The following is a 27,457-nucleotide window of genomic DNA, read 5'->3' on the forward strand; positions in this document are numbered from 1 at the left end:
CCTTGATACATGTTTGTTGCAGTATATGCTGATGACCAAAGAACCTAGACAGAATCAAAGAAAATCAATTTTCACAAAGGTACTCTGATTCCAGAAACATTTTATACCACTTTATAGTCTACAAAGTATTTACACATAAATTATGGAAATTGATCCTAAATAAAAGTCTTCAAGATTTACAACACAGGTTTTGAGTCCCATTTTGCAGATAAGCAAACTGAAACCCTGAGAAGTTTGCCCAGAATCAGTTCCAAATTCCAAATGTCAACTGACACATGCAATAAAAAGTATATGTCATTCTCTAAATTATTTTAGAAAGACATTTTGGATTCACTGAATTTATTTTCCAGTATACTTAGTCCAAATGTCCCTGTATTTGGTCTTTACGTAATTTTCAGTTTTCATCAAAGCTTTTGCTTCTGTTGCCTTCCAAGGCCATATGCAAAGACATTGCCTTTGCCTAGGCCATCTGAATAGAAATCCATGTTGCTATTGTTTAGTGGCTAATTTTGCTAATCATTTTATAAAATATTTTAAAATACATTATGGTCCTTTGAGGCCTAATATGAAGATGATGTTTTCGAAAATTAAAGCCTCACAAAATTGAAGAAAAGTGAGAGCCAAATTTTAAGTTAATTCAAATGCATTGACTCTTTTTTTTAGTGTTTCCACAGTTTATTTATAAATTATTTTGGAGAATTGTTGATCCTATTCCCAAAAGCTGACCCACAGACGCAGCTGATGGCTTCACCATCCCTCTAGTTGCTCAGCTCATAAAATAGGAATTATCTTTAATCTCTCTCTTTATCTCCACTTCTAATCCATTAGAAAACTCCTGTAAATTTTACCTAAGCATATACCCAGTAATTAGCCAATTCTCATCATTTTCACTGTTTCCACACTGGTCGAAGCCACCATCATCTCTCTCCTAGATTGGTACAATGGCCTCCTTACTGACCTCCCTGCTTTTATTATTGTCCTTTTAGAGTTTATTCCCATAACAGCAGTGTGAGTGATCCTTTCAATGGGTAACTTGATCATAGCTTTACTCTGCACAAAATCTTGAGTTGGTTCCCAGTTTTCTCCAAAATAAAGTCAAAGTTTTTTCAATAGCATATGAAGCCCTCTATGACCCAGGACCTAGTACCTCTCTGACTTCATCTCCAATTCCTCTACCTTACTCTCTCCATTCTAGACCGATTGGCCTGTTTGCTATTCATTGAACATATGATCTGCACCCACCGGAGGGCCTTTAGACAAGCCACCCCCCATATACATTTAAGGTCAACAACCTCATCTCCTTCAAGGGTTTGCTCAAAAAGCCACTTTTTCTTAGTGGCCCTAACCATCCCAATTTAACATTACAAGAAACAGACTTTTAACCATAGAGAACAAACTGATGGTTACCAGAGGGAAGGTAGGTGGGGTGGGGGCGGTGGGTTAAATTAGGTGATGGGGATTAAGGAATGTACTTGTGATGAGCACCAGCTATTGTATGTAAGTGTTGAATCACTAAATTCTATACCTGAAATTAACATTACACTGTGTGTTAACCAACAGGGTTTAAATAAAAACTTTACAATTTACCTCACCCTCTATACTCCCAATCGTCCCTAATCTCACTTTTCTTTTTTCTATAGTACCTGTTACCTAATAATATGTTATTTATGTTTTTGTTCATGTCATCCCTTTAGAATAAATGCTTATATCTTTGTTTTGTACACTGATGTATTCTAAGTGTCTGGACCAGCATCTAGTACATAGTGAGTACCCAAACTATGTATTTGTTTAATGCATGAAATCTCTAAGACCAACCCATTGTTAATATATCACTACATTTCCTTTAAACCCTGATTTTCTAATTTTTTTGGCAATTCAGTTTCATATTGTACTGAAATTGGACACTATACACTGAGATTGAATTTATTTACCCAATTTAAACAAAATATGTGCAGTTATTTGAAGTACTATAAATACAGTTTTGAAAAGTCTTTAGGTGAATGACTATGCTTTATAATTGTGTAAATCATTAAGGTTCTAGATTCATTTGGGAATATTTAACTTGTCAGGTAGTTTATGGTTTGTTTCTGCATGTGGTTTAAACATATAATGTAGTATAAATTTGATTCTGTTGAAAGGCAAATCAGAACTAATCATCTTGTTATAGTCAACAAGTAAAAGGAGGGTAAACTTAATGCAATAGCATATTACTACAATATTTTAGAACATAAAGTTGTTTTCTATTTCTTTTGAAAGACCACTCTATGTTTTTGGGCTAATTTCGGCAGCTTCAAGTATTAGTCTCCTTTGAATTGTATTATTTTATTTTGGGATTTTTCCACACCCCATGAATGGTCTTCCTCCATGCTCCTGATTACATTGAATCAAGACAGACCTGGTGGTGATGCCAGCTTAGGGGCTAGTGGCAATGTAGGGGCCACACAGAGTACTTGGAGTCAGACCCAGTCCAAGAAAGGCACCTGATTACTACTGAGAAAGAAACCAATGATCAATATTAAAGAGGAAATATCAATTATGAGATTAAAGGGGTGAATGTGAAGTCAGAACTATGGAGCAAGATAAGATCAGAAGCCAAGGTATCAGAAAAATGGCTGAAAACAAAGGTATGGAACACAGCAAAAAATGTTATTCATCATAAATAATTCAAGATTTCTCCCAGGAAAAACAAAGTGAGAGAATTACATTCTCAGTGGGCTCCTCTGTGTTCCTGTCACCAGGGAATGAGGGAAAAAGAAGCAGCCTCTACCTCCAGCCATCGTAGAGAAGCTCTCTGTAGCTGTTAGGCAAAACAGACATCTCAAAGGCTACTTTCCATAGAGAAGCAAGGAAAGTAAGGAGAAAAATCAGAGGCTCCCAAGCAATGAAGATATGAGAGGGAGGGTTTATAGATATGATTTCCTTCGGTATGTTTTAATAGATACAAGTTGTCAAGCCCCATTTGGGATGTGAGATGATAAAAGTTGTAACATGTCAAAGGGAATATTCAAAGATATATTTATTGTTCTTATGGCACTTGTAATTTAACCATGAAAATGAGACATCTACATAAAAAGTGAAGATCACTTGCTGACCATCTAAATATTTCCACTTTCTAGTTTCTTGCCTTTTTTACATACATTCTTTAAGAACACTTTCTCCAAAATTGTATCCAGTATCATTGACTCAGGAACTGCAGAAATCAATCCCATGTACCCAAGATTAGCATTACACACCCAGTTTGTCTTATATCAAATGTAATTGTGACCCCCATAAAAATGTATTTATTTAATAACAGAATGTCTATCATGTGTCAAGTACTGTTCCAGGTATTAGAGAAACTGAAGTAGACAAAACACAACCTTCATCCTCATTGAACTTGCATCACAATGTCATAAACTTTTATACCCTCTCTTCCTACTAGGGGAACATTTATTATTTTTAATCACTCCCTTACAGTGCATTTCTTAAACTTACTTGTCCATCAATGTTGATAAGTGCAGCCTCTTCCATCCCATGAATCAGAATCTTGGGGGGAAGACTGAGAAATTTATCTTTTTAACAAGCTCTCTGGGGGCTTTATATGCAATGATACCATGATAATTTGGGGGGGGGAACCACTGCCCTTTTCATAGCATACTATCTGAGGAATTGGTGATTTCATTGGACTATTTCTGTGGGACCCCTTTGATTGTCATGACTAACATTCTTGGAGAATGTGAAATTTCTCATTGTGAGAGAATCTGAAAGCTCTCTGAGGTTTTCCACAGCCAATTCCCCTAACAAAGACTAACAAAGCAAACTCTTTCAGGTATACTATTTATGTTCAAACAAAATGATTTTCTCTATGTGACAGACGTTACTATATTCTGCTTTAGGGAAGAAAAGAATCAAACATTAATTATGATCTAGTTATGATCCATAGAACCAAAAGATTCATTTTAAAGATAAAGTTGAAATGATGGAGATTTAGAAAGTTCTCTTGTTAAAAGAAGGTAAGACTGAATGAATCCTAGAAATCCATTGTGAACAATATAAATATTTTCATTGAAGAGGCTTTTTGTGAGTTAATGATAGTATAGTCAATATTCAGTACTAAACAATATGCAATGACAGCAAATAAAGTTGATATTCCAATAACAGCTAACACAGGTTTATCATGTCCACACACTATTCTAAGTACTTTACAGATATTAAGTTGACAATTCTCTAACCTTCTATGGAATGTTTTTTTGTTATCATACTTATTTTGTAGAAGAGAAAATGAGGCATACAGAAGATAAGTAACCTATCGTGGCCAAGATTTGATCCTAGGTGCAAAAATCCATACTCTTAATCACTAGACTAAACTGCTTCTCATTAGTTTTTTTAATACTTCTTCAAAGAATCATACCAAAGAAGTTTATACAAAACTAGGAATCAAGAATTTTATTATTTTATTTTATTATGTTTTATCGCAGCTTCCTTGCCCCAGTGTCCTCATCAGCCTAATTTTCATCTGACTCATTTTAAGATGAAGATAACATTGTTGTTGAAGCATGATCATCTAGTGGTTAGAGGTTCTAGTCTGAGAGAGGTACGGTTTTGAATCTCAGCTCTGCCACTTACTAACATTATGAATTTCAGCAAGTTCCTTCTCCAAGTCTCAGTTTCCTCATCTTTAAAATGAAGGTTATAATGGGACCTACATCATAATATTGTTTACAGATACAAGATAGCTCATTTACAACAACTTAGGAAGTGTTCGATAAATATTATTAGCAGCATCTAATAAATGGACAACAAATAGCAGCATCAGTAAACTGAACAAAATGATCTCTTGATTCTTCTACTTGCACTAAAAAGAGTTTCTCTTCTAATTACAAATGATAGCAACCAAAACATCAAATTCAGCCATAAGTCATTAAACCAATTATTTCTTTTGTAGGAAAACCAGAAAGGCTATTGGACACATTAATTTATATGTCATTAGTTATCCCCTCTATTCCAAAATGTGTTCTAGCATCCTGAGACACCTTGCATAATACAATCACTGTGACTCCAAGGGGTCAAATGGGCAGGCAGTTAATGCTTCTCTGTGAAAAGCTCAATAACTCACTTTATAAATTTCAGCTCAAAGCCTATGTTGAGGTGAAGAAAAATTGACATTCGGTCTGTGAACTTAATGTCAAGCTCCAGAAAAACTCTAGGCAGTACATGATTAGCGATTAAGGGGACGCAGACAATAAAGACATTGCCAAATTGTAAAACAAGACTCGGAAATTACAGAAAATGTTGCTAGTTATTGATTACGGTGACCATTCAGTTCCCATTGAGCCACCCAAAAGAATCATTCATTTTCCAGCAGAGAGCCTGCTCATTTGCAAGATAAAAGAGAGGCATTTCTGCACATGCCCATAATGTTCTTCACCACTGGGGGCAGCTTTACATAAGACTGCATTCACTGAAACCAAAGCAACAGTCCTAGCAGCTTTCAGAATGACAGTCTGCAGAAGTGAGCTGAGCGTGTGTGCGGTACGGGGCTCTCCTGCCTCCTGGGCTCCAACGCAGCTCTGTGGCTGAAGTGGGTGCTCACCACCAGAATGCTGGGCTATGGAATACAGATGTGGCAGCTCAGGTAGCCCCACGTTGCCGGGAGGAATACATCATGCTTTCCGATAAGAAGATATTGTAGAAGCCAGTTTTTGTTTTTTTTTTTTTTAACGACCCCCCCCCCAAAAAACTGTAAAGATGCAAAAACGTAATATCCACGAAGATCCTATTACCTAGGAAGATTTTGATGTTTTGCTACAAATGCGGTATTGGAATTTATTTGTTCTTGGAGTGTTCTGCGTGGCTGGCAAAGAATAATGTTCCAAAATCGGTCCATCTCCCAAGGGGTCCAATTTTTCTTCCTGGGTGTCAGCGAGCCCTGACTCACTACAGTGCAGCTGACAGGGGCTGTCATGCAAGTGGCCCCTTAAGCCAAAGCAAAAGACCTAAGGACGACCTTTGAACAATACAAAGGATGGGTATGTTTTGTCATTTTTCTTCTTTCCTTCTTAAAAAAAAAATGAAAACAAAAACAAAAACAAAACCCTTTAGTCTGTGTTGTAATTCTGCCTTAATTATTTTAGAGATTACCTTTCTGTCCTTAAGACTATAAATTCAATTGCTTAGTGGACACGTTTCCTTGCTTAACTACTAAAAAAAAAAACCCTTAAAACAATTCCGTTTACATTTCATGGAGGTGATCTTTGATATTAAATGTTGTTATTTAGATTTAAATTTTTAAAAAAGAAAATACATGCCTATTTTTGCTTGATTAAAAATAAATGAATTCCTTTTTGGGGGGATAACTTTTCTAAGTTGTTTTTATTTCCAGGTTTCAATGTAATTAGGCTACTGAGCGGATCAGCTGTAGCACTGGTTATAGCCCCCACTGTCTTACTGACAATGCTTTCTTCTGCCGAACGAGGATGCCCTAAGGGCTGTAGGTGTGAAGGCAAAATGGTATATTGTGAATCTCAGAAATTACAGGAGATACCCTCAAGTATATCTGCTGGTTGCTTAGGTTTGTCCCTTCGCTATAACAGCCTTCAAAAACTTAAGTATAATCAATTTAAAGGGCTCAACCAGCTCACCTGGCTGTACCTTGACCATAACCATATCAGCAATATTGATGAGAATGCTTTTAATGGAATACGCAGACTCAAAGAGTTGATTCTGAGTTCCAACAGAATCTCCTATTTTCTCAACAATACCTTCAGACCTGTGACAAATTTAAGGAACTTGGATCTGTCCTATAATCAGCTGCATTCTCTGGGATCTGAACAGTTTCGGGGCTTGCGGAAGCTGCTGAGTTTACATTTACGGTCTAACTCCCTGAGAACCATCCCTGTGCGAATATTCCAAGACTGCCGCAATCTGGAACTTTTGGACCTGGGATATAACCGGATCCGAAGTTTAGCCAGGAATGTCTTTGCTGGCATGATCCGACTCAAAGAACTTCACCTGGAGCACAATCAATTTTCTAAGCTCAACCTGGCCCTTTTTCCAAGGTTGGTGAGCCTTCAGAACCTTTACTTGCAGTGGAATAAAATCAGTGTCATAGGACAGACCATGTCCTGGACCTGGAGCTCGTTACAAAGGCTTGATTTGTCAGGCAATGAGATTGAAGCTTTTAGTGGACCTAGTGTTTTCCAGTGTGTCCCAAATCTGCAGCGCCTCAACCTGGATTCCAATAAGCTCACATTTATTGGTCAAGAGATTTTGGATTCTTGGATATCTCTCAATGACATCAGTCTTGCCGGGAATATATGGGAATGCAGCAGAAATATTTGTTCTCTGGTAAATTGGCTGAAAAGTTTTAAAGGTCTGAGGGAGAATACAATTATTTGTGCCAGTCCCAAAGAGCTGCAAGGAGTAAACGTGATCGATGCAGTGAAGAACTACAGCATCTGTGGCAAAAGTACCACGGAGAGGTTTGATCTGGCCAGGGCTCTCCCAAAGCCGACATTTAAGCCTAAACTCCCCAGGCCGAAGCACGAGAGCAAACCCCCTCTGCCCCCCACGGTGGGAGCCACGGAGTCTGGCCCAGAGACTGATGCCGACACTGAGCACATCTCTTTCCATAAAATCATCGCAGGGAGCGTGGCCCTTTTCCTGTCCGTGCTCGTCATCCTGCTCGTTATCTACGTGTCATGGAAGCGGTACCCTGCGAGCATGAAGCAGCTGCAGCAGCGCTCCCTCATGCGAAGGCACAGGAAAAAGAAAAGACAGTCCCTAAAGCAAATGACTCCCAGCACCCAGGAATTTTATGTAGATTACAAACCCACCAACACGGAGACCAGCGAGATGCTGCTGAATGGGACGGGACCCTGCACCTATAACAAATCAGGCTCCAGGGAGTGTGAGGTATGAACCATTGTGATAAAAGCGCTCTTAAAAGCTGGGAAATAAGTGGTGCTTTATTGAACTCTGGTGACTATAAAGGGAACGTGGTGACCCCTCCCCTTCCCTCTCCCTCCTGCTTTGCTGGCAAGGTCCTTCCTGGTCCCTTTTAGTACATTCATAATACTGGTCATTTTCCTCTGGTACAAAATCAACCCACTGAAATTTAAATACCACAATCAATGCAAAGCTCAAACTCTGGTTTAATAGAATGCCTATTGTATAAGACTCTTGATTGATTGCATTAATATCTCACTTGTTTTAAGATAAAACTTCTTTCATAAGTAGTCCCCCACCTCTGCTGTTATTTGCCTTGGGGTGGGACCAAATCTACAGTTCTAGAAGGTTTGTAGTTCACTGGTGAATCAAGGAAAAAGTGAATGATCCCAGGTACTTGAAGCTTGAACTGATTCCAGGAGAATGCTTGACTACAGGAACATTTAGAAACAGAGCCTAAAAACACTGTCTGGCTTAAAAAGAAAATTGAAGGAAACTATCAAATGATGGTGCTGGGTTAAAGAAGCGCCACGGGCAGTTTCCAGAGGTGTTTGAATTACAGTAAAGCAAGCCTAGGGAAAAGTGTTGAAGGGTTAAAATGCTGCAAATAGACAACTGAAAAATGTGAGGAGATGGTAAAAAATACAAAGTTTTAGACTTGAAGCCTTATCTCTGAAATCCATTCTTGTAAAATCGAATCAGAGTTTTCACTGTCAATTTCTCCTAGCCTTTAATTAGCCTAAATTTAAAAAGAAATTTTTTTAATTAAATAACCAAGAAGCAAATTTGAGGAGGCAGATTTCTCCACTGTTCCTCACCTTAGGGAGTTTTCAGAGATGAGGCTTGCAAATGGGAAGGCAGCTTGCTATTTGCTTGTGGCTGGGAGCTTACTAGAATTTCTTTCCAGTTCTTTCAAGGACTCTAATGTAGTGAGTGGAATCTTTAGCTCTGTCTGTTCTTCTGTCTGGGATTTGTAAGACAGTCCTGTTGTGTTCCATTATGTGTCCTGCACACACTAGTCCCCTAATGACTGACACTTCATTCAGAGGCATAAGAGAGAACACATTCCAAGACATGCCTTCCACCAACAGCTTCACTGAAAAGAATGATTTTGATAACGCCTTAATAAAGGTATAAAATCTTAGAGGAAAAAATACCAACCCTATGGCAGTTGTCTTTTGCTTTTCTATTGTTGACATTACAGTGTCCCTATGTTCATCTATATTGTGAACTCATCCATCAGTATGAATCTGTACGGACCCTGCTGGCAATCTGCAAACTGCATGCATGTTTTTATGTCGTAGGTGAAAGTTTATTGACTGCAGCACAAATATCATGCCTTCTGTATTTAAGTAACTTTGACCACAGTTCATTAAGATTTTAGAAAAATGTTTTTGGTCTGTATTGTATCCTCTTTCAACCTCCAAAATGAACAATCCTATTACAGGAGCAAAAATCAGGAATTGCAACATTGAGTCTGTTTCATTTAATTTGGCTTGCCAAGCCCCATATCTTTAACCACGTCCCTGTTCTTTCAAAACAAAATCACTGCAGCAAAAAAGAAAAAGTGGATGGCTATTTTTTAACCAGCTTTTTTATATAGTTTGAAGTCTTTTCATATGCTGAGAGGAAAAACCTAGGCAAGTCACCATGAAATATAATTGCAAGGAAGCCAGATTATAAAAAATCATACTTTTATAAGCAATAAAGGAAAGGGGACATTTAAAGTGGATTTCTCAAAGTACTATGATTTTGATTAAATCTTAAAAGAGATGCCAGTTCAGAAAAGCATCATAGCTACAATATATTTACCCAGGATAATTGTTGAATGTATACTTATTAATGGTAAATAGTCACAGATTCCCAATTGATTAATAATGCAGATACTTCCTTACAGTACTATGAACTGGATGACTGAGCCTACTGTGATGTTTTTCACTGAAGTTGTAATTTTGCATTTTTCATATAATGTCAGTAAATACATATTCCATTTCAAAAAGAAAATTTCTTTGATCAGCCTCATTTTTATCTGTACTAAAGATGATTGTATTAATTAAATGCAGTGTTAAAGTGAAAAAGCCCATTTCTATTCTTTGACTTGACCTTTTGCCTCATTTGTCACAGATACCAAATAAATTCAGGCAAGGTATATTTGTACTTATCTTTCTGAATTCTTGCAGATCTCACTGCTGTGATCCTTCCTACTGGTATATATAAAATATGTTTGTTGTATTGAAAGTGTTTCTAAAATTCAAAGCCACTTCATGTGTTAGATTAAATAAATGACCAACGTTTTAAAGGCTGGTCATTTTTTAACGCCTAAATTTATTTATAAATTCAATAATAGAACCAAAATAAAATCCCTTAGATTTTAAATGTTATTTGATTCAGGATATGAAATATTTCTTAAAAAGAACCACCACCACCCCCAAACTTTGGGAACGAAGCTACCCTAGTTCTCAGGATCTTCTGATCACAAATATATAACTCTTGTAGGCTAGACAATAACTAGTTCACCACCATGAATTTAACAAAGTCAACTTGGTCAATGCTCTCTTGCTCAAAAGTTGCTGTTCTCACCCTGACTGCATGGCACTTTCTGGACTACATACTGTAAGTCTATTTTCATTCAGTATTTCAAACTCATTGTATATTAGAGAAATATAATTGGTATTCCATTTTCTATTCCAAATTTACATGAAGTATCTGACTTCCCTCAGAGGTGACAACAGTTAAATAAACAGCCTGACCTATTGAACTACACAACACAGATGCGTCAATGCAGAATGGATTCAGTCAATACTTTGAATGCTTTACCAGAGAGAGAAGAAATGCAGTTTAGTCACTGAACTGCATGTTATTCCCCCCATTTTTATGAGCCCCAGTACACAGTGCTACTGCAGCACGGCTTTAATAGTCCCAGTGCCACAGTCTTCTAAGCAATACTTATGCAATATATATTCCTTTTAAGTGAGTTTATATTTTCCAAGACTGTTGACATTACATTTTTTCAAAAAATTTAAACCATTTTTTACTTGATTTGGTGAGTCAACTCTCTAAGTATACAGGCAATAAACTGTATTTCTGTGGAGCAGGAGTGACCTCCAGTGGCCAGTTGGACTAACCACAGTTATTCATACACCTATTCAGTGTTTCTAATCCTGAATCCTTACGTAAACATGATTTAAAACATATATTTTTTGATCTGTGAATCAGATTTGGATTTTATTTAATTCATCTCTCTGGTAAATATAGTGTAATTTTTTAAGTTATATTTTGCATATTGACTTACTTAGTAATTAGCCTAGAGGCCACAAGAACTGGTACTGAGGGCTAGAAATGTGTCCATAGATGAAGAGCAAGTAAGAATGTCCTAAGAATAGATAAGAAATTCTTTAAAGTATTTATACTCATTGGCATTGCCCAGATATTCTGAAATTTTCATTAAATGGGTTAATATTTTCCATAGGCAGGCTACTGAAATATAATGTAATTTAGATTCAGAAAGACAAATTTCCATATTAATATTGAAAGAATCAGCATCAGTTATTTACTAGTCCATAGGAATATCTGAGCTATCAGGTGAGGGAGGCCTCCCCTTCAGCTCTAGAACTCTCCAGTTTCTTGATCATGCCAGTGACCTGTGCTTTGCCCCAGTGCTCTTCCCAACCCTCCCCCTTCTCAGCCAGCTGAACACTGGTTCTATTAGGCTCTCTGACAATGATGTTACAGTCTAAGAGGTGATGATTCATGGATAATGAAATTATGCTCTCCTTCTGAGGAAGGATAATGCAGAGTCAGATTCGTAAATTTGGCAAGGGATATTACGATGTTGTAGGTGCATGAAATATCCTCTCTTCCCTTGACATTTACCAAGAAAAGAACTTAAATAGTTTATTTAACATGTGGATTAGACCAGCATCAGAAACAAGCATCCAGCCATGAAGCCTAAGAAAAAATGAGTTCCAGATATGACAAATGAGAATTGAGCCATGAGAAATAAAAAACTCAGAAACTGTGTTGTTTCTTCCATTCCCTTTTCCCTGAGTTCTCATTGGTATCTGGATCTGTAGCAAACCCACAGAGTTTTTCTGTACTTGTACTTTCATACCTGCCTATGTTAAAAATCAGACAAGGTTAGAAGAAACCATGAACATGAACTATAGGAGTAAATGTGAATTACAAACATTGTAAGAGAAACAGAATTGATGGAAGTTAAATAGCTTGTATTAAATGACTCTTGAAAACTAAGAAAAAAATAATATATAAGTGAAAGTGAGTTCACCTAACCTAACTGTAATAGCTTCCAGAACTGGACCCAAATTTTGCTTCATCTCCAAAGCATCGGTGATTTTTGCATACTTGTGTAGAATAAAATAGAAATATTACTCAGAAAATCTACATAAATCTAGTTTACAGTTCTTTTTTATGGTACAGTATGGGCCTTAGATTCAAGTTTCTCTGACATTTGCTAATCTAATGATTTGAGGCAAATTCCTTAGCTTTTCTCAATTTCAAGTTCCCCATCTGTAAATGGGCACGTATTATTGACTTCACATGGTTATTGAAAGAACACAACTAGAGAAGTACTCTGCCAACTCTACAATGGCAAATGCTTTTTCTTTTCAAAGAGCACTTGGTGAGATACTCAGGTGTGGTTGCTGGTGTTCTATGTCTGACCTGGGGCAAAAGATATCACTAACCTCTATGTTACAGAAGCCCAAAACCATTTTACATGAATGTGAATTCTGAGACTAGGAAGCTACTCTAGAACTTAGTTTGTCTTTGACCTTTACTTTCCATAAATCAAAGTTTCTTCAACCCCATGTTATCAGAGTCTAGGAGTTTATTAATAATGATCACAATGTATACTAGACATAAAATAGAGATACCAACTAGAGAACAATGAACCAAAAGCTTATCAAAGTAAATAAAAATTCTAACTGTGTACCAAATCAGGTCATTATAGTGAGGACTTTCAAATAACATAGGTTACCTGTCCATCCCTTTTCTAGTATCAATATTTTGAGCGCTTGTTGTTTAACATTTATGGCAAGATGACATCATTATTGAACAAAAAGTAATTGCTCATAACTTGTTACAGTAGGGTTAGCATACATTCCAGGTATCAATCACATGACATCTACTTTGTTTCTTTGTTTTCCCCAAAGACTATCCAAAATCTTCTCCTAATACAGAAATTGCTATCATCTTTATCAATTACTGTCACTGAAAATCCGTGTATTAAAAAAAGCATAAAAACACAAAGGCTTTTTTTTGTGAGTAGCACCCTATTCACTTAGGCAAATTAAATACTATTCTTTGTTGGCCTTTCATCAAATAAATGACCAATGTAATCACAAATCTTTCTCCAGTAGATGCAGCTTGTCTTACCAAAAACGATGTACATGAATTTCCAAAATTCTTATAATTTAAATAGACAAACTAACTGTTGCTTTTTGACAGCTAAGTTTCTTTGAAATCTCTAAAGTACAGAGAAAAGGTAGTAGTTTTTCAGTGGAAAAAGTATTAGTGAATTTTATGCTGTTTTACCTTCATAGGATTATTGGTGGATGTTCTTGAGTTAGGTCTTCTAAACATGTAAGAAGAATTCCAGGAATACAGACTATCTGAGTCACAATGTAAGACTAAGCAGAGGCAATCTATTTTACAACTGTACTTTCTAATGACAAAACCCCATATGCAATAATAAACCATTTTATTGAAAAAAAGTAAAAGAGCTTCTATCTTATCCTATCCAGCAAATGTTGTAATGAAAATTGGTAACTTTCTTGACAATTCTTGATATTTTCCTTTTATTTGCCAGGGGATCCCACTCCCTATCCCCCAAGAAGAAATTTCCTTTATACCTTTCTCCCACCCTTAAACTGTTGCTACCTACTTCACATATGCAAAAAAATTGTTTTATCTCACCAAACACAGTCTTCCTTCATAGAAACCAACACAATTTGGTCACCTCACTCAGAGGAGTCACCTATCTCTAATAATAATTAAAAAATAAATTATGAAACAAGATTTAAGTCTGGCTGAAATATAGTTGAATCATGGGTTAGAAAAGCATTAAAGCCTACTTCTATTTTCCTTCTTAATTACCTCCTAGAAAACAAAATATAGGACTTTATATATGGGAGTGTCCAACTACGTTCCACCAATCAAAAACATTTATACCATCAGAATTTTTGTCTTCTCAGGAATAAAATGCAAATTGGTGGGGGGGGGGCTCACATATAAAATGATAAGGCAAATTCTACATTTAGCAAAGGCAATTTCTGTTAAAGCTTCATTGCACTAATTAGATCTGTTCAGGGTATAAAATACATGTTGCCACTGAAGAGCAAAGGACTTCATTAAATACAAATCCTTATTCAGCACTCTTGGGGCTCAAACTTATTAATGAAGTGGGGGTAAAAAAATGTTCTTAGACAATGGATAAACTATATGATAGTGAGGCTATACTATCAAGTAGTATTCATGGCTTCAACTGGGTGATCCCCAAATGTAGGTAAAAATTGGTTCATGGCATTAATATTGATCTGTTATACAGTCTGAAAGAAGGAACATGCTTACCCCTTCCCCATTTAAAGCAAACAACCAGAGTCTCACAAGAATATTTAAAGGAAATGTAGAATATATCATGATGAGGCTGAAGCAGTAGGGTAACTTTAAAAACCTCTGATAAAAGCATTATAGGATCACAACAGTGAAAATCCTCTAAGGAGTTTAAAAACTAACTCATCACTTAAGGGTCAGTGTTGGCTTGTACTCATTGAGTTGTTAAAGGGGCTTTGCACAATTTGTACAAAATTTTAAAGTGACAAGGCATAAATACTTGATGGAGATCCTGCCATTTATCCAGTGGAAGGTTAGGTAACATCACTAAATGATGACTAAAATAGAATAAAGATCTGTTTAATACAGCACAGGCGATATTATATAAGTATATCATGTTTTCCACCAAACAAGGCATGTTGTAGATGTTTAGAAGGAAAATGCATATCCATCCTAAAAGGTGATAATTCACATTTTTTATGTGAATTCACATTTGTGAATGTATGTGTATTCTTGTGTAATGGAGTCCTTATGTGCCAGGAGTGTCTATGCAGGGCTTTTTTGTTTATTTGTTTTTAATGTAGGAAGAGTCCTTAGATTGACTCTGTTTTCCTCGAAGTTTTATCCATTACTCCTATACCTTGTCCCTTCTTTACAGGACTGGCCTAAAATAATTCCTGCCTCACTCACACATGCTTCTGAAGCTAAATTCTATATCTCCCATTCCCATTTGGAAATAATATCCAGTGATTTACCATTGGAATATCCCTCTGCTAGGTAAATTTAACCTGCCAGCATCATATTCTTCCCAGCCTGTGGCATCCATTCCAGCCCATCTCATGCCATTAAATGGCAGCACACACTTAGTCCTATGGACTTTTACAGGGAGGATTGAGTAGTAAAATGTAAAAATCTACATATATTTTTATGGGCTTCACTTTGGTTGTTTTTATGGTCTACCACACAGAGATGTGTGGGGTCTTTATTAGTTTATACTGAAATGGAAAAGCATTAAGCTAGCTGTAAATTAAAAAGAAAAGGTCAAGGCAGATAAAAAAAAAAGAGTCCAGAGTTCATATTATATCTTTCTTAATATTAAAAATAATCATAAATGATGAGCATCCTGTAGTTTACTTTCATGACATCTGATTTACTCTCCAAGTTTACCATCATATTCTTAAATGTAAGCCTCACATTCTTTCCATTTTTCCGTTTCTAACAGAGAGGTTTCTTTTGTTTGTTTTATGGTTGTTTTGTTTTGTGCTGTTTTCTGCCTACAGATCTTTTCCCAGTCCAAATGTACCACTTTGCCTGTTTTTCTAGAATACCCACTCAAATTTTGATCCTGTCAGAAAGTCACAGGATAATTTATCAGTTTTATGGTTGGAGCAATCAGACAGACTGAATTTGTCTCTAGAGTACAATCTAGTCGAGTCTGGGATATCTGCCTTCTGTCTTCCCAGCCTCCCATTCCCATGACTTTTCTCCCTTTACAAGGATTATCCACAGCGAAATTCCTCCATCCAATGGTACTCCAGCTCTTTCAATTCCTTATTCCTTACCAAATATCTATTCCTAGATCTAGACCAGTATTATTGTTCCTCTTGAGGGCACTTACATTTAAATAGGGATAAAAAACCTTTAGCTAAAGGTGAGAAAGTCAGATATAAGATCAGGCATAACCAGCAGGGCTGGGGAAAGTACTTCTGGGGGCAAAAGGCTTTGCAAGCACCTCTGAAATCATCCTTTATTATAGATACCTCTAAATTTTTCTCAAACGTGAGGCTGGAACTTACCAAAGACACCAAGGTAGAGTAAATAATCCAGGTTTTATTCAGGAAACTATAGTTTGAGAAATATCTTCAGTAATTTGCCATTATACAAGGCTTAGTATTTCTTCACTGACAAACAATATGGTATACTAGAAAGAACTTGGGCCGTGGAACCAGAAAGAATCAGTTTGGATTCTGGTTCTGAGACTTCGTAACTACAAAATCTTGAGTCATAGCCTCTTCATCTTAAAAAAATGTGTAAAGCCATATATATTTAATCATCACCTGATTGTTGCAAGAGGGCAAAGAATCAGCATTTCTTGAATATTTGTACGTACGCTGTTATGGCACACTGCGTGTATTACTTAATTTAATACTCATAAAGCCCCTATGTGATTAAATGAGATGACATGGGTAAAATCACTTGGTACAAAGTTTGGCACATAATAGTAACCTTCTCTAACTGCTAAAACTTTCAGTACCATAGGATGCTTTAACAGTTGTGCCCCACTATCTATTTATTTTTAATGGAATAAGAGATACCTGGCAGACTTTCAAGGATTAGAATCTAAATTGTTCAAGGGCATCTAAGCACATGGTTAATACTAAAGAGTAATGTGGTATGTAAAACCAATATCCGAAACCTCCCAACCAAGCCCAAATGCAACTCTACCTTTACTTGCATGCCATTTTCCATGCTTTAGCACTGGTCAATTTTTGAAGTACAGGTGCTTTCTTACCTCTGCGCTTTTACTCAAGCTATATCCTTTTTGAGGAATGACTTTCTTCGCTTCCAAGTCCTCCTGTCAATCTTGGAGCCTTTCTACAAATCCAATTACAATTTCACTCACTTCAGAAGTCTTCTTAATCTTGCCCTTCCTTGTTTTACATGGTATTTTCTATCCCTGTTGGTGACTACATGACCACTTGTCTGTGTTAGAGTTATTAATGTGTCTGTATATCCTTTTGGAGGAAATGAACTATTTTTTTAAATTTTACTTCTTCTACCAATGATGATTGATTGGTACAGTTTTTTATTCATGGTAGTTGTCTGTTGAATTGATTTTCTAGTAATTATGATAAGGTTATTGTCAAGTTCATATTTATTTATATAGTCCACATATACATTTTGTGTTTTTACTTAACATATACATTTTCATATATGCAGTCTTCTCATTTACCATTTAATTGGCTTCAAAAATTGGTTTCAAATAATTCTGATATAAGTACAGTTTTTAAAAATAATGTTCTGATTTAAATGCATCCATGTTACAAAGAACCTACGAATGATTTTCTTTTGATAGTTACCAAGGAAATGAACAATTTAGCGGGTATGTTAAAGTGACTAAGAGCTAAAAAATATTGTGAGACAAAGAAAAAAATATTAATTCTAAGTATGAATACATCTTGATTTTAGTGAGTCATCTTTTGTTGTAAAAGCCATATATTTGTGACTGCTGTTTGTCCACTGCCTCTTGGGAAAGATCCTTTTCTCATTAGTGTGGATGTCTGCTCATCCTGTCCTCAGTTCCAAAAATGTTTTGCCTTAAATACATTCCAAGGCCGCACCTCTCCTACCAAACACAGGGACCACTCTACACTATCTTGGACACTAGGTCAGAGGTCTTTGGCTTCCTGAATATACACATTTTCAAAGTAACTATTCTACTGGAGACTACAAACATCAAATACTCAGAAGGTGATTAGTAATGCTCATCTTTTTTTCTCTCTTGATTGATGATGCAGACAGCAGACTTGATCACATAGGATTGAGGCATCTGCCCTTTGTTGGGTCTCTGCTTTCCTCCCTCTCTTCATCCTTTTCCTCCTTTTCATTGAATTTCATCTCTCTCAGCTCGACTTGAATTTCTTTCAATTTTTCCCTCTGTCCAACTTTTATTTATAAGTCAACCTCTACTACTTAAATATATACCTTCTGACTGCATTGAAAGGAAAGTACTGGTGATTTTTATCTCTTAGAAAAGCAGTAATTAAAATGACACAGTCTAATAATTTAATTTAAAATAGAGTCGAAAAATGATTTTTATTCAACAGCTTTGTTTAGTTCTATAAATTAAGATCTGTAATTTTGTAAACAGTAATTTAATTTCAGAAATAGAAATGACATTGCTCATTTTTTTTTACTTTTTTTATTAGTTTTCTTCGTATTTGAGAGACACAGAGACAGAGCGCAAGTGCGGGAGGGGCAGGGAGAGAGGGAGACACAGAATCCAAAGCAGCCTCCAGGCTCTGAGCTGTCCGCACAGAGACCGATGCGGGCCAGAACTCACGGACGGTGAGATCATGACCTGAGCTGAAGTTGGATGCTCAACTGACTGAGACACCCAGGCGCCCCAACACTAGTCTGCTTCAGATTCACAAAATTCTGCATAGAGTGACAGCTGAATGAAAGTAACCTATAACCCATTATACAGGCAAGAAGTTTCCAGTAGGATGTATTCAGCTCTTTTCAATACCAAGCTCACAAATTATTTTTCCAGAGGTCAAATTTGCACATAACTCTTTGAACCACGACTATCTCTTCATATTCAACTCAGTTTTAACATCTAGCAGTGTGTTGCACAGAAATAATCAATGGTTAAATTATTCCCATTTTGTTGGCTCAGCTCACAGTAGCCCACTGATTAGTTAAAAAAAAAAAAAAAACCTATTTGATCTTCAATTTGTATTTCAACTGTACCCAAGTGCAGATGCCATCTCTGGTAATATGGCAAAACAGATTTAGGTTTATAAATGTTTCTGTGTGCTCCAATAACAGCATGCATCCTGCAGTAACTATACTGTAGCTCAAAGTGTTGTAAAAAATACAACTGAGTTTACGAGGGAATCATTTTAGAGTTAATTAAACCTTCTCCACCTGTAATTTAAGAAAAAAGAAAAAGCCCAACACTCTTAAAGACCATGGGGGAAAGGCAGTTTAAGAAATAGAAGTCCTCTGTTTATCCAGGGAGGTACTTTACAAGGCAGACAGCTACACCACAGTAGAGAGACAACATTTCCTCAGCTGATTCGGTTAATTAAAATGCACAGTTACAACAGGCTTTCTTCGAGCCTGCAGCTGAATGACCGAAGTCTCCATTTTACTCCAGTGTCACACAGAACGTGAAGAGGCAAACATACTGCCCAAACACAATTTGACTCACTAAAATCCAGCACTATAAACATGAAATCCATTTCTCAGGCACATTTTAAAAGACATATGATCAAGATTTATGGAATAAGGATAGAAATAATTTGCAGCTAGGCAGGGCCAGGGGAATATCCTAGGTTCCTCTCAAAGTAGTTCTAAGTAAAATTTACAAATAAATCTTAAGGGTAGAGTCCACTTTCAATGCAGAAATCTTCAACCCTTTCCTTTCAAATGTGTGGAATTTGAATCTGACAAACAACCAGTCTGTTGCCAGAATTTATGAGTGATATGAAAAATCAAAGGCCACAAAAGCTATTTGTCAAATAAACTGCAGAACGCGATATCAGTCTGCAGGGCTCATTTGCAGAACTCATGATGAGCATGGGAGGAGGGGATGCTAACAGCTGCAGCCTTGACTGCACTGCCCGTGCCAGCCAGAATTCAAGCTGAGTGAGCTGAGTGTGGCTGAAAGAGGGGGCAGACAAATGAAAAATAAATAAATAAAATATAAATAAATAAACAGAAGAGGTACTTATAGCTAAGTTTTTATTAAATTAGTAGATCAGAGTGCATAGATGACTACCTATAAAGCCAGTTTAAAATAGATGGGACTTGCAGGTATTCAAATTACATCTGTTCATGGAAGATTGCTTTTATTTCATGGAGTAGGGGAGAGATTAAAGACTCTGGATTAGTTAGACTAGCAGTATGGCATGGCATCAGTTTCCTCATCTGTAAAATGGGAACAGTACTTCACATCCCAGGGCAATTTTGAGGATAAACCGAGATGACATATGTTTGTGGGCATGTCAGGTGCTTGATAAAAGTTATTCCCCTCTCTCTCACTAGGTGTTTTCACAATGCGGCAAGTTTCCATGCAAGTGAAAGTTGACCCACATGAACCATTTATATTACCAAATATGCAATCTATAGAAAATGACTAAATATCTCTGGAGTTTAATTAAGCAATCATTAGATCAATCTAAAAAGTGCTTTCCAGAAATTTGGAAACCCTCTGTTAACATCCATTAATGGAACCGCTGTATTAATTATTGTCCTGTAACAATTTTGCCTAGTACCATCACAGACGCAAAAAAATCTGATCTTAGTATTGTCTTTCTCTAACAATTCAGCATCATTTTCTTTTCATAAATATTACTTAAAGAACTGACTTCATTATCTTTCAAGCCTCTTTTTAAAATGTTCTAATGGCTCTCTCTGTTTCCTCCCCAAAACATGGACATATCACACCTCCCACACACTCAGTGCTGAAGGGAACATGCTATTAACTATTGTAGTAATGGCCTATATAAATATAAATGGCCTATGTAACTTAGCACCTAATTCATTTCTCGTGGGAACTAATTTAGGCATTTGGAAGAACAGTACACAATATAATCTGTTTTCAAAAATTCCAACCGAGTCTGTGACATGGTAGCTTCATTATCCAAAGCAATTTATTCAAAGAGTTATGATCATGAAATTCCAATGGACATTTATTGAGGACCTACTATGTTCAGGCATTCAAATGGATTTGTTTTTCCTTAAGGCAAACAAAACATAACAGAGGGTAAAGGATATTTGAAATTTGGAGTGGTATCATTTTGAAAGCCATTGAATTATTTAACTGGTTTTGTAGTCATTTCATAAAGCATTGGATTTTCTCTTCCCAAGAGAGAAATTTGATATGTGCCCTTCACTGGAGACATGATAATAATTAGTTCATTTTAAAGACTTTGAAAAGAGCAGAGATGAAAAGAACTGTAAGAGTTTCTAAATGACACAAGATCTGTGAAGTGGCAGGTATTTAACACAAACTTCATAGAGATGTTATGTGGATTCATTAGTTAATTAGTTAGTTAATGACTTTTAAGTGTTAAATCTTATTAGATTTTTTTTTACACTTTAGCACATGTGTGAGAGAAATTACTCTGTCTGAAATAAATAACTGACTATACCATTTCAACATATTGGATCTTTCCATGATATACCTTCAAGACATTCTTTCCCAGTCTGATTTTTTTTTTTCCCAGACAACTCTTGAAAAGCCAATCTAGACCTTGATTCCCAGCCTCTTTATTTTCAGTATTGACACTGGCTTTCAGGTAACATTAAGCACAGAATTGAGAAATCCTCAGGGCAAGATATTTAAGGCAATTTTATAGCTCTGTACCACAGAGGAGAAAAACAACTGTTGGGTAACTCAGAGAAATTGGACAAGGTAAGGAATTGAAACCCAATAACTAATGTGCTCTTTGAAAATAGTGACTAATTTCTCTCCTACGTGCTGGTAAGTTGAGAAAGGATGGCAGAAGCATACTAGGTTAGCAATATTCTCACATGTGGGAAACATTTCTATAGCTTAAACAAAAATGTTTTGTTGGCATATATCTACACAGAGAAGAGTGCATTGTCAGTATACAGCTCCGTGGATACTGGGCATGCTTGTGTTCTCTGTGTCTAGACCAAGAAACAGAAAAATTCAGTACTCCAAAATCCCCCTCCGGTTCTTCCTGTCTAGTCCTATATCCAAAATAATCACTACTATTACTTCTAACATCATAGGGTAGCTTTATCAGTGTTAGTACTTTATAAAAATGGAATCATAAAGTGTGTATAGACGGCCCCCAACTTAAAATGGTTTGACTAAAAAATTTTCGACTTTATTAGGGTGTGAAAGTGATATGCATTCAGTAGAAGCCATACTTCAAATTTTACATTTAGTTATTTTCCCAGGCTAACAATATGCAGTGCGATACTCTCTCCTGTTGCTGGGTGGCAGCAGAGAGCGGCAGCTTCCAGTGATGCATGCTATCACAAGGGTAAACACCCATTCTTTACCCAGACAACTGTTCTGGTTTTCACTTTTAGTGCAGTACTCTGAGCACATATAAGGTAGACTAGGCTATGATGTTCGGTAGGTTAGGTGTATTACATGCCTTTTCAACATACAGTATTTTCAGTTTACAGTGGGTTTATCATAAAGTAACTCATTATAAGTAGAGGAAGATTTGTACTCTCTCTTGAGTCTTGCTTCTTTCTGGCTCAACATTATCTTCCATGAGATTCATCCATATGGTTGAGTGTAGTTGTAGATCTACTTTCTAATATCTGTCCATCCATGCCTCCCTCACCGATACACACAGAATCCTTTTCATATCCAAAGAATGGCCATGGGAAGTCCTTGATGAACTTCTTCTCTAGTATATATGATAGCATGGGAGACTCAGTAATAGCTAATGAATAGTTTCTCCTGGCCATGTTTGTTTGTTTGTTTGTTGTTGTTGTTGTTTGGGTTGCACCAGTAAATATAAAAATATAATGCAGTCTTAAATTATTTTGCACTTTTAATATTTGGCCGTGGACAAAGGAAAACACTGAGGTAATCTTTTTAGTAGTCTTTGCTGTCTGCCTAGTTCTCCAACCTGAGCTATCCTCCCCTAGAAAAGCCCTCTGTCCCTTGCGTTCAGCTCCTGGAAAGCCTGCTCTACTCTACAGTTGTATTGGGATTAAAAAGTGCACTTATTGTGATGAGCACCAGGTGTTGTATGTAAGTGTTGAATCACTAAATTATATACCTGAAACTAACATTACGATATATGTTAACTATCTGGCTTTTTTTTTTTACATTTATTTATTTTGGGGAAACAGAGTGAGACAAAGCATGAGCGGGGGAGGGGCAGAGTGAAAAGGAGACACAGAATCTGAAGCAGGCTCCAGGCTGTGAGCTTCCAGCATTGAGCCTGACACAGGGCTCAAACTCATGGACTGTGAGATCATGACCTGAGCCGAAGTCAGATGCTCAATTGACTGAGCCACCCAGGTGCCTCTATCTGGCATTGTTTAAAAAAGCTTTAAAAATTGGGTAAACTACTTCATACCAAGATGTTAATGCCTAAATGGCTAGTTCTCCCAGGTAGGGCCTCAGGATAATGCTGTAACACAGAGGTCCAGTTACTCTCTAGGGATCTCTTACAGAGCGGCATTTATTGACTTGTGCTTCATGGTTCCTTTACATTGAAGGATTCTAAGAAACAGATCTGCTGCACTCAATGCTGTTTTTACTATTAGAACATTATTGGAATTGTTATTTTGCAACATCATACAGTATTCTCTTTATGAAAATCCACAGGGGAAGGGCTACTTCTTCCAAATAAGCTTATATTAAAATATGTCGTTATTCATGCAACCGATCCTGCCCATGTGCCTTCCCTTGTCCCCACATCTCTTTTTCCCTCTTTTGCTAAAAATACCAAAAATATCTGAGACAAGTACAAGTGTCCAGGACTTTATAACAAGTATTTTTGGTCTACCTCCCTCACCCTTGATTTCATTTGCTTTTTCTTATGTTCTTTGTTTGAATGGATTCATATTTTAAAAAGTCCTGATGAATTTATAGGAAGGATATAGCTTATATTCAATAAAATATTCAATAAAATATGTTATCCCTTAAGGAAAAAATGTTAGCCACCCACATTAGATCAGGCTGCCCAATAGAGGAATATACATTTTAGGCAGAGGACTCTTCTAGCAATTTTCAATTTTAGTATATGTGCTGCCTAAGCAAGCACATCTTCTAGAAATTTTCAAATTACACCCCATTGGTTGGCTGTGATCAGAAAGATTGTTGGAGTTAATATACAATGTACTGTATGGTGTAGTGTCTTACACACCATAGGTTTCTGGTAAAGCTTTGCTGATTACATTGACTGAAGATGTTTTCCATCAAATAAAGTGAACAGAATGAGAGAATATCTAGGAAAAATCTAGCCCAAGAACACTATAAAAGATGAATGTAGGGGCACCTGGGTGGCTCAGCTGGTTAAGGGTCTGACTTTGGCTCAGGTCATGATCTCGTGGTCCGTGGGTTTGAGCCCTGTGTCAGGCTCTGTGCTGACAGGTCAGAACCTGGAGGCTGCTTCGGATTCTGTGTCCCCCTCTCTCTGCTCCTCTGTCCCCCTCTCTCTGCTCCTTCCCTGCTCATGATCTGTCTCTGTCTCTCAAAAATGAATAAACATTAAAAAAAATTTTAAAGATAAACATACTTGTGAGAAAACATGGACTTGTGTTGTCAAGAGAGTGCAACTGTTACTATATTTGATATGTGATATTTTGTAACCACTAGTCCACTCTTACTTTCAAGAGTCTCAATAAGAGTTCTACTTGGGAAGATCTGATTAATGCATTCTTTATCTAAGAGTCATTGATTTATGGAGTTTAACCATAAGATACAACACAGCTCATTTTCTTTCTAATATTTATATCTAGGAAGAACCCCACGATGACATGGGGGAATTCTACCCTTGACTGGTAATCCACATAAGCAATCACCTAAACTAACAATACTGAAAATATTAAATGATAACAATGCTCCATTTGTTGTTAGGATCCCACTATTAAAACTAAGTAAAACAATTCCCAGGAATGCAATGATAATCCATAAACCATACCAAAAAACAGCCTAATATGTCTTCCAGTGAAATGTTCTCTATGAAATGAGATGTCAAATGTGGATCTTAATTAATCCCTATATTAATTTTTAGACCAAAGTAATAATGCCAGATCAGCTAGATTAAAATTGTGGGTTTTTTTCTTTGCTGTTAAAGCTATTTGATTACGAGACACTGGGAAAAGTACATACTCTTCTAGAAAAAAATATGAACAAATTTATTATCAGAGCTTGTGTAAAATAAGCAAAAATTATAATCTGTACTGATGATATTCTTAAGGCATTCAATGGAGCCAATCAGTAATATACCAGAATACAGTTATATTTATGTAATTTTTATTTATCCAAATGTATTTTGCCAAATCTAAACTAAATTTATTAAGAAACTATCATTCCTAGAAATACCATGGTAAACATTTCCTTTAAAAATCACTAACTCCAATATGAAAATTAGGACCTATTAGGTTAAAACTTTCTGTTCAGTAGTGACTACAGAATTAAATATAATTTCAGTACATGTGATTATTTCAAATCTCATAATGTACAAAAATTAACACCTATTTATTTATGCTTGGCAAACACCAGCAGACTTGCTGGACCCTGGCAGGCTCCACTGTCACAGGCTTACATGGCCATTGGACATGTAAAAGGACATCTCTCTCAAATATTTCGTGATTCTAACAATGTGTGCAGAAAGGAATGGATACTGAAGCTATGGAAGAGTATTTTGCTAGATTTCTGAGTGGTTCAGAATCATGGGCCCCAAATCCAGAGACACAGCACAGTGAGCTTCTTACTCCGACCATCTCCCCATGACCTGTCACAACCTGGGCTCAAGCTAGTCTTTCAGGTTCCCTTATGCAATTACTACTCTGCTCCATCAAAACCACAATTTACCATTCTTTGAACATCTCTAATTTGCTTATGTTGTGTCTTCTGCCTGGAATATATTTTTTTGCCAAATTCATCCTATATTTTATGACCAAAACTAACTCTTTCATAAACGATTTTCTGATTATTAGAAACAGAAGTATTTTTCTTTTTCTCTAAGCTGCAATTATATATCTTGTTATTATCATTACCATTATGATTATTTTACTTCTACAGTCATTATCAGTTTCTGATTTGTGTTATATTAGCTACGTCCATATATTATCTTCCTTTTGGGGAAATATTACAGGGAGGAAACATGTCTTACACATGTGTTTTTGTATCCCAAACATGCTTAGGAAGGATCTGATATAGTATATGTTTAATAAATATCTATTTAATGAATTGATGTGTGAATAAATGAATGTCATACATGTAAGAGCCATACAGAAACTAGCATGCTAAACCAGGTTATTATTCCCTATCCTTGCCAAAAATATTCATAAAAGTTTTAGGATACAGTTAATACTATAAAATGTTACACTTCATGTATTTCACTTTTTTCAACAAATGTTTACAATTTATAGCTATGTGAATGGCCCTACATTGCAAAAGTATCACTGGAAATATAAAAGAGGCATTGTATGGGTCATAGGATCATTTGTGAATTATAAGCAACCTTAGTTGCCATAGGCAAAACATTTACTGAGCTTCAACTATTTAATCTATAATGAAAAGTCATAAGTTCATATAGAGGCCATGCTGTGGAGGACTCTGAATGATGGGTATAAAAAGAGTTTTTAGAGTTTTGCATGGTGCTGTTAAGTTATAATTGGTTATAATCCAATTTTATAGGTAAAGGAATTGAAGTCTAATCACACAGAGCCAGAATTTGAATCTTGATCGAATTTAGAACCTCTCTTATAGTCACTGAGCAATAATGTCCTCTCTTAATGCTAGTTTCTCTCTGAATAGTTGGATCTTATGTACGCATGTGTGTATGTATGTATTTTTAAGATTTTATTTTTAAGCAATCTCTATACCCAACATGGGCCTCAAACTCACATCCCCAATATCAAGAGCCAGGTGCCCCTGAGATGCTTATTTCTATAAAACATAAGTCATTTTGCTCTGCTGCATGATGTATACCACAAGGCATTGTCAGCTTTAAAAAAATCAAACACAAAACTATCTGTTTTGAATGGATTACTATGTTTAAGGCATTATGCTAAATGCTCCCTTTAACATATTTACTTTTTATAACAACCCTATGAGATAGATACTGTTTACTTATATTCCAGATAGGGAAACTGATACAGAAAAACTTTAAGTAATACAATCAAGATCATAGAATTAGTAAGGACAGGAAATGGAATGTGAACTCAAGTCTCTCTTATTCTTAAATCAAAGTTCTCAACCCTTTTATTTTATTGCCTTTCTTTCTTCTTACTAATCCTTAAATATGACTTTTTTCTCCTAAAAAGAAAATTGGATTATTGAAACATTCACTGTTTAGAATATTTATCTTAGCATTGCAAACACTTCACCCCATACTTGGAAGGAATCTAGAAGACAGAAAATAATGGTGGGGGAGGGGTATAAAGACAGGTTCATCTCACCTGGCCTAACTAAGCCCTATACATTTTTCAGAGGCCATCTCCAAGCCCAGTCATAAAATGACAGTGAACCTTGATCTTTAATGGACAGAAGACCCAAAGG

General features: G+C 36.3%; 2 protein-coding genes across 6 annotated transcripts in view; one reads left to right on the plus strand and one right to left on the minus strand.

Annotated features, from left to right (window-relative positions):
- Positions 1 to 27,457, minus strand: part of CTNNA3 (catenin alpha 3) — a 1,731,503-nt gene that overhangs the window by 964,907 nt on the left and 739,139 nt on the right. The gene's annotated exons all lie outside the window — the stretch shown is intronic.
- The window catches only part of LRRTM3 (leucine rich repeat transmembrane neuronal 3), a 166,919-nt gene continuing 144,895 nt past the window's right edge, over positions 5,434 to 27,457 (plus strand). The window contains exons 1-2 of the mRNA XM_015063332.3: positions 5,434 to 6,008; positions 6,362 to 7,893. Of these exons, the coding sequence (XP_014918818.2) occupies positions 6,005 to 6,008; positions 6,362 to 7,893 (1,536 nt within the window). The 5' untranslated portion in view covers positions 5,434 to 6,004. The remainder of the gene's footprint in view (positions 6,009 to 6,361; positions 7,894 to 27,457) is intronic.

This window comes from Acinonyx jubatus, chromosome D2 (assembly GCF_027475565.1).
Source record: "Acinonyx jubatus isolate Ajub_Pintada_27869175 chromosome D2, VMU_Ajub_asm_v1.0, whole genome shotgun sequence".
NCBI classification, from domain to species: domain Eukaryota; kingdom Metazoa; phylum Chordata; class Mammalia; order Carnivora; family Felidae; genus Acinonyx; species Acinonyx jubatus.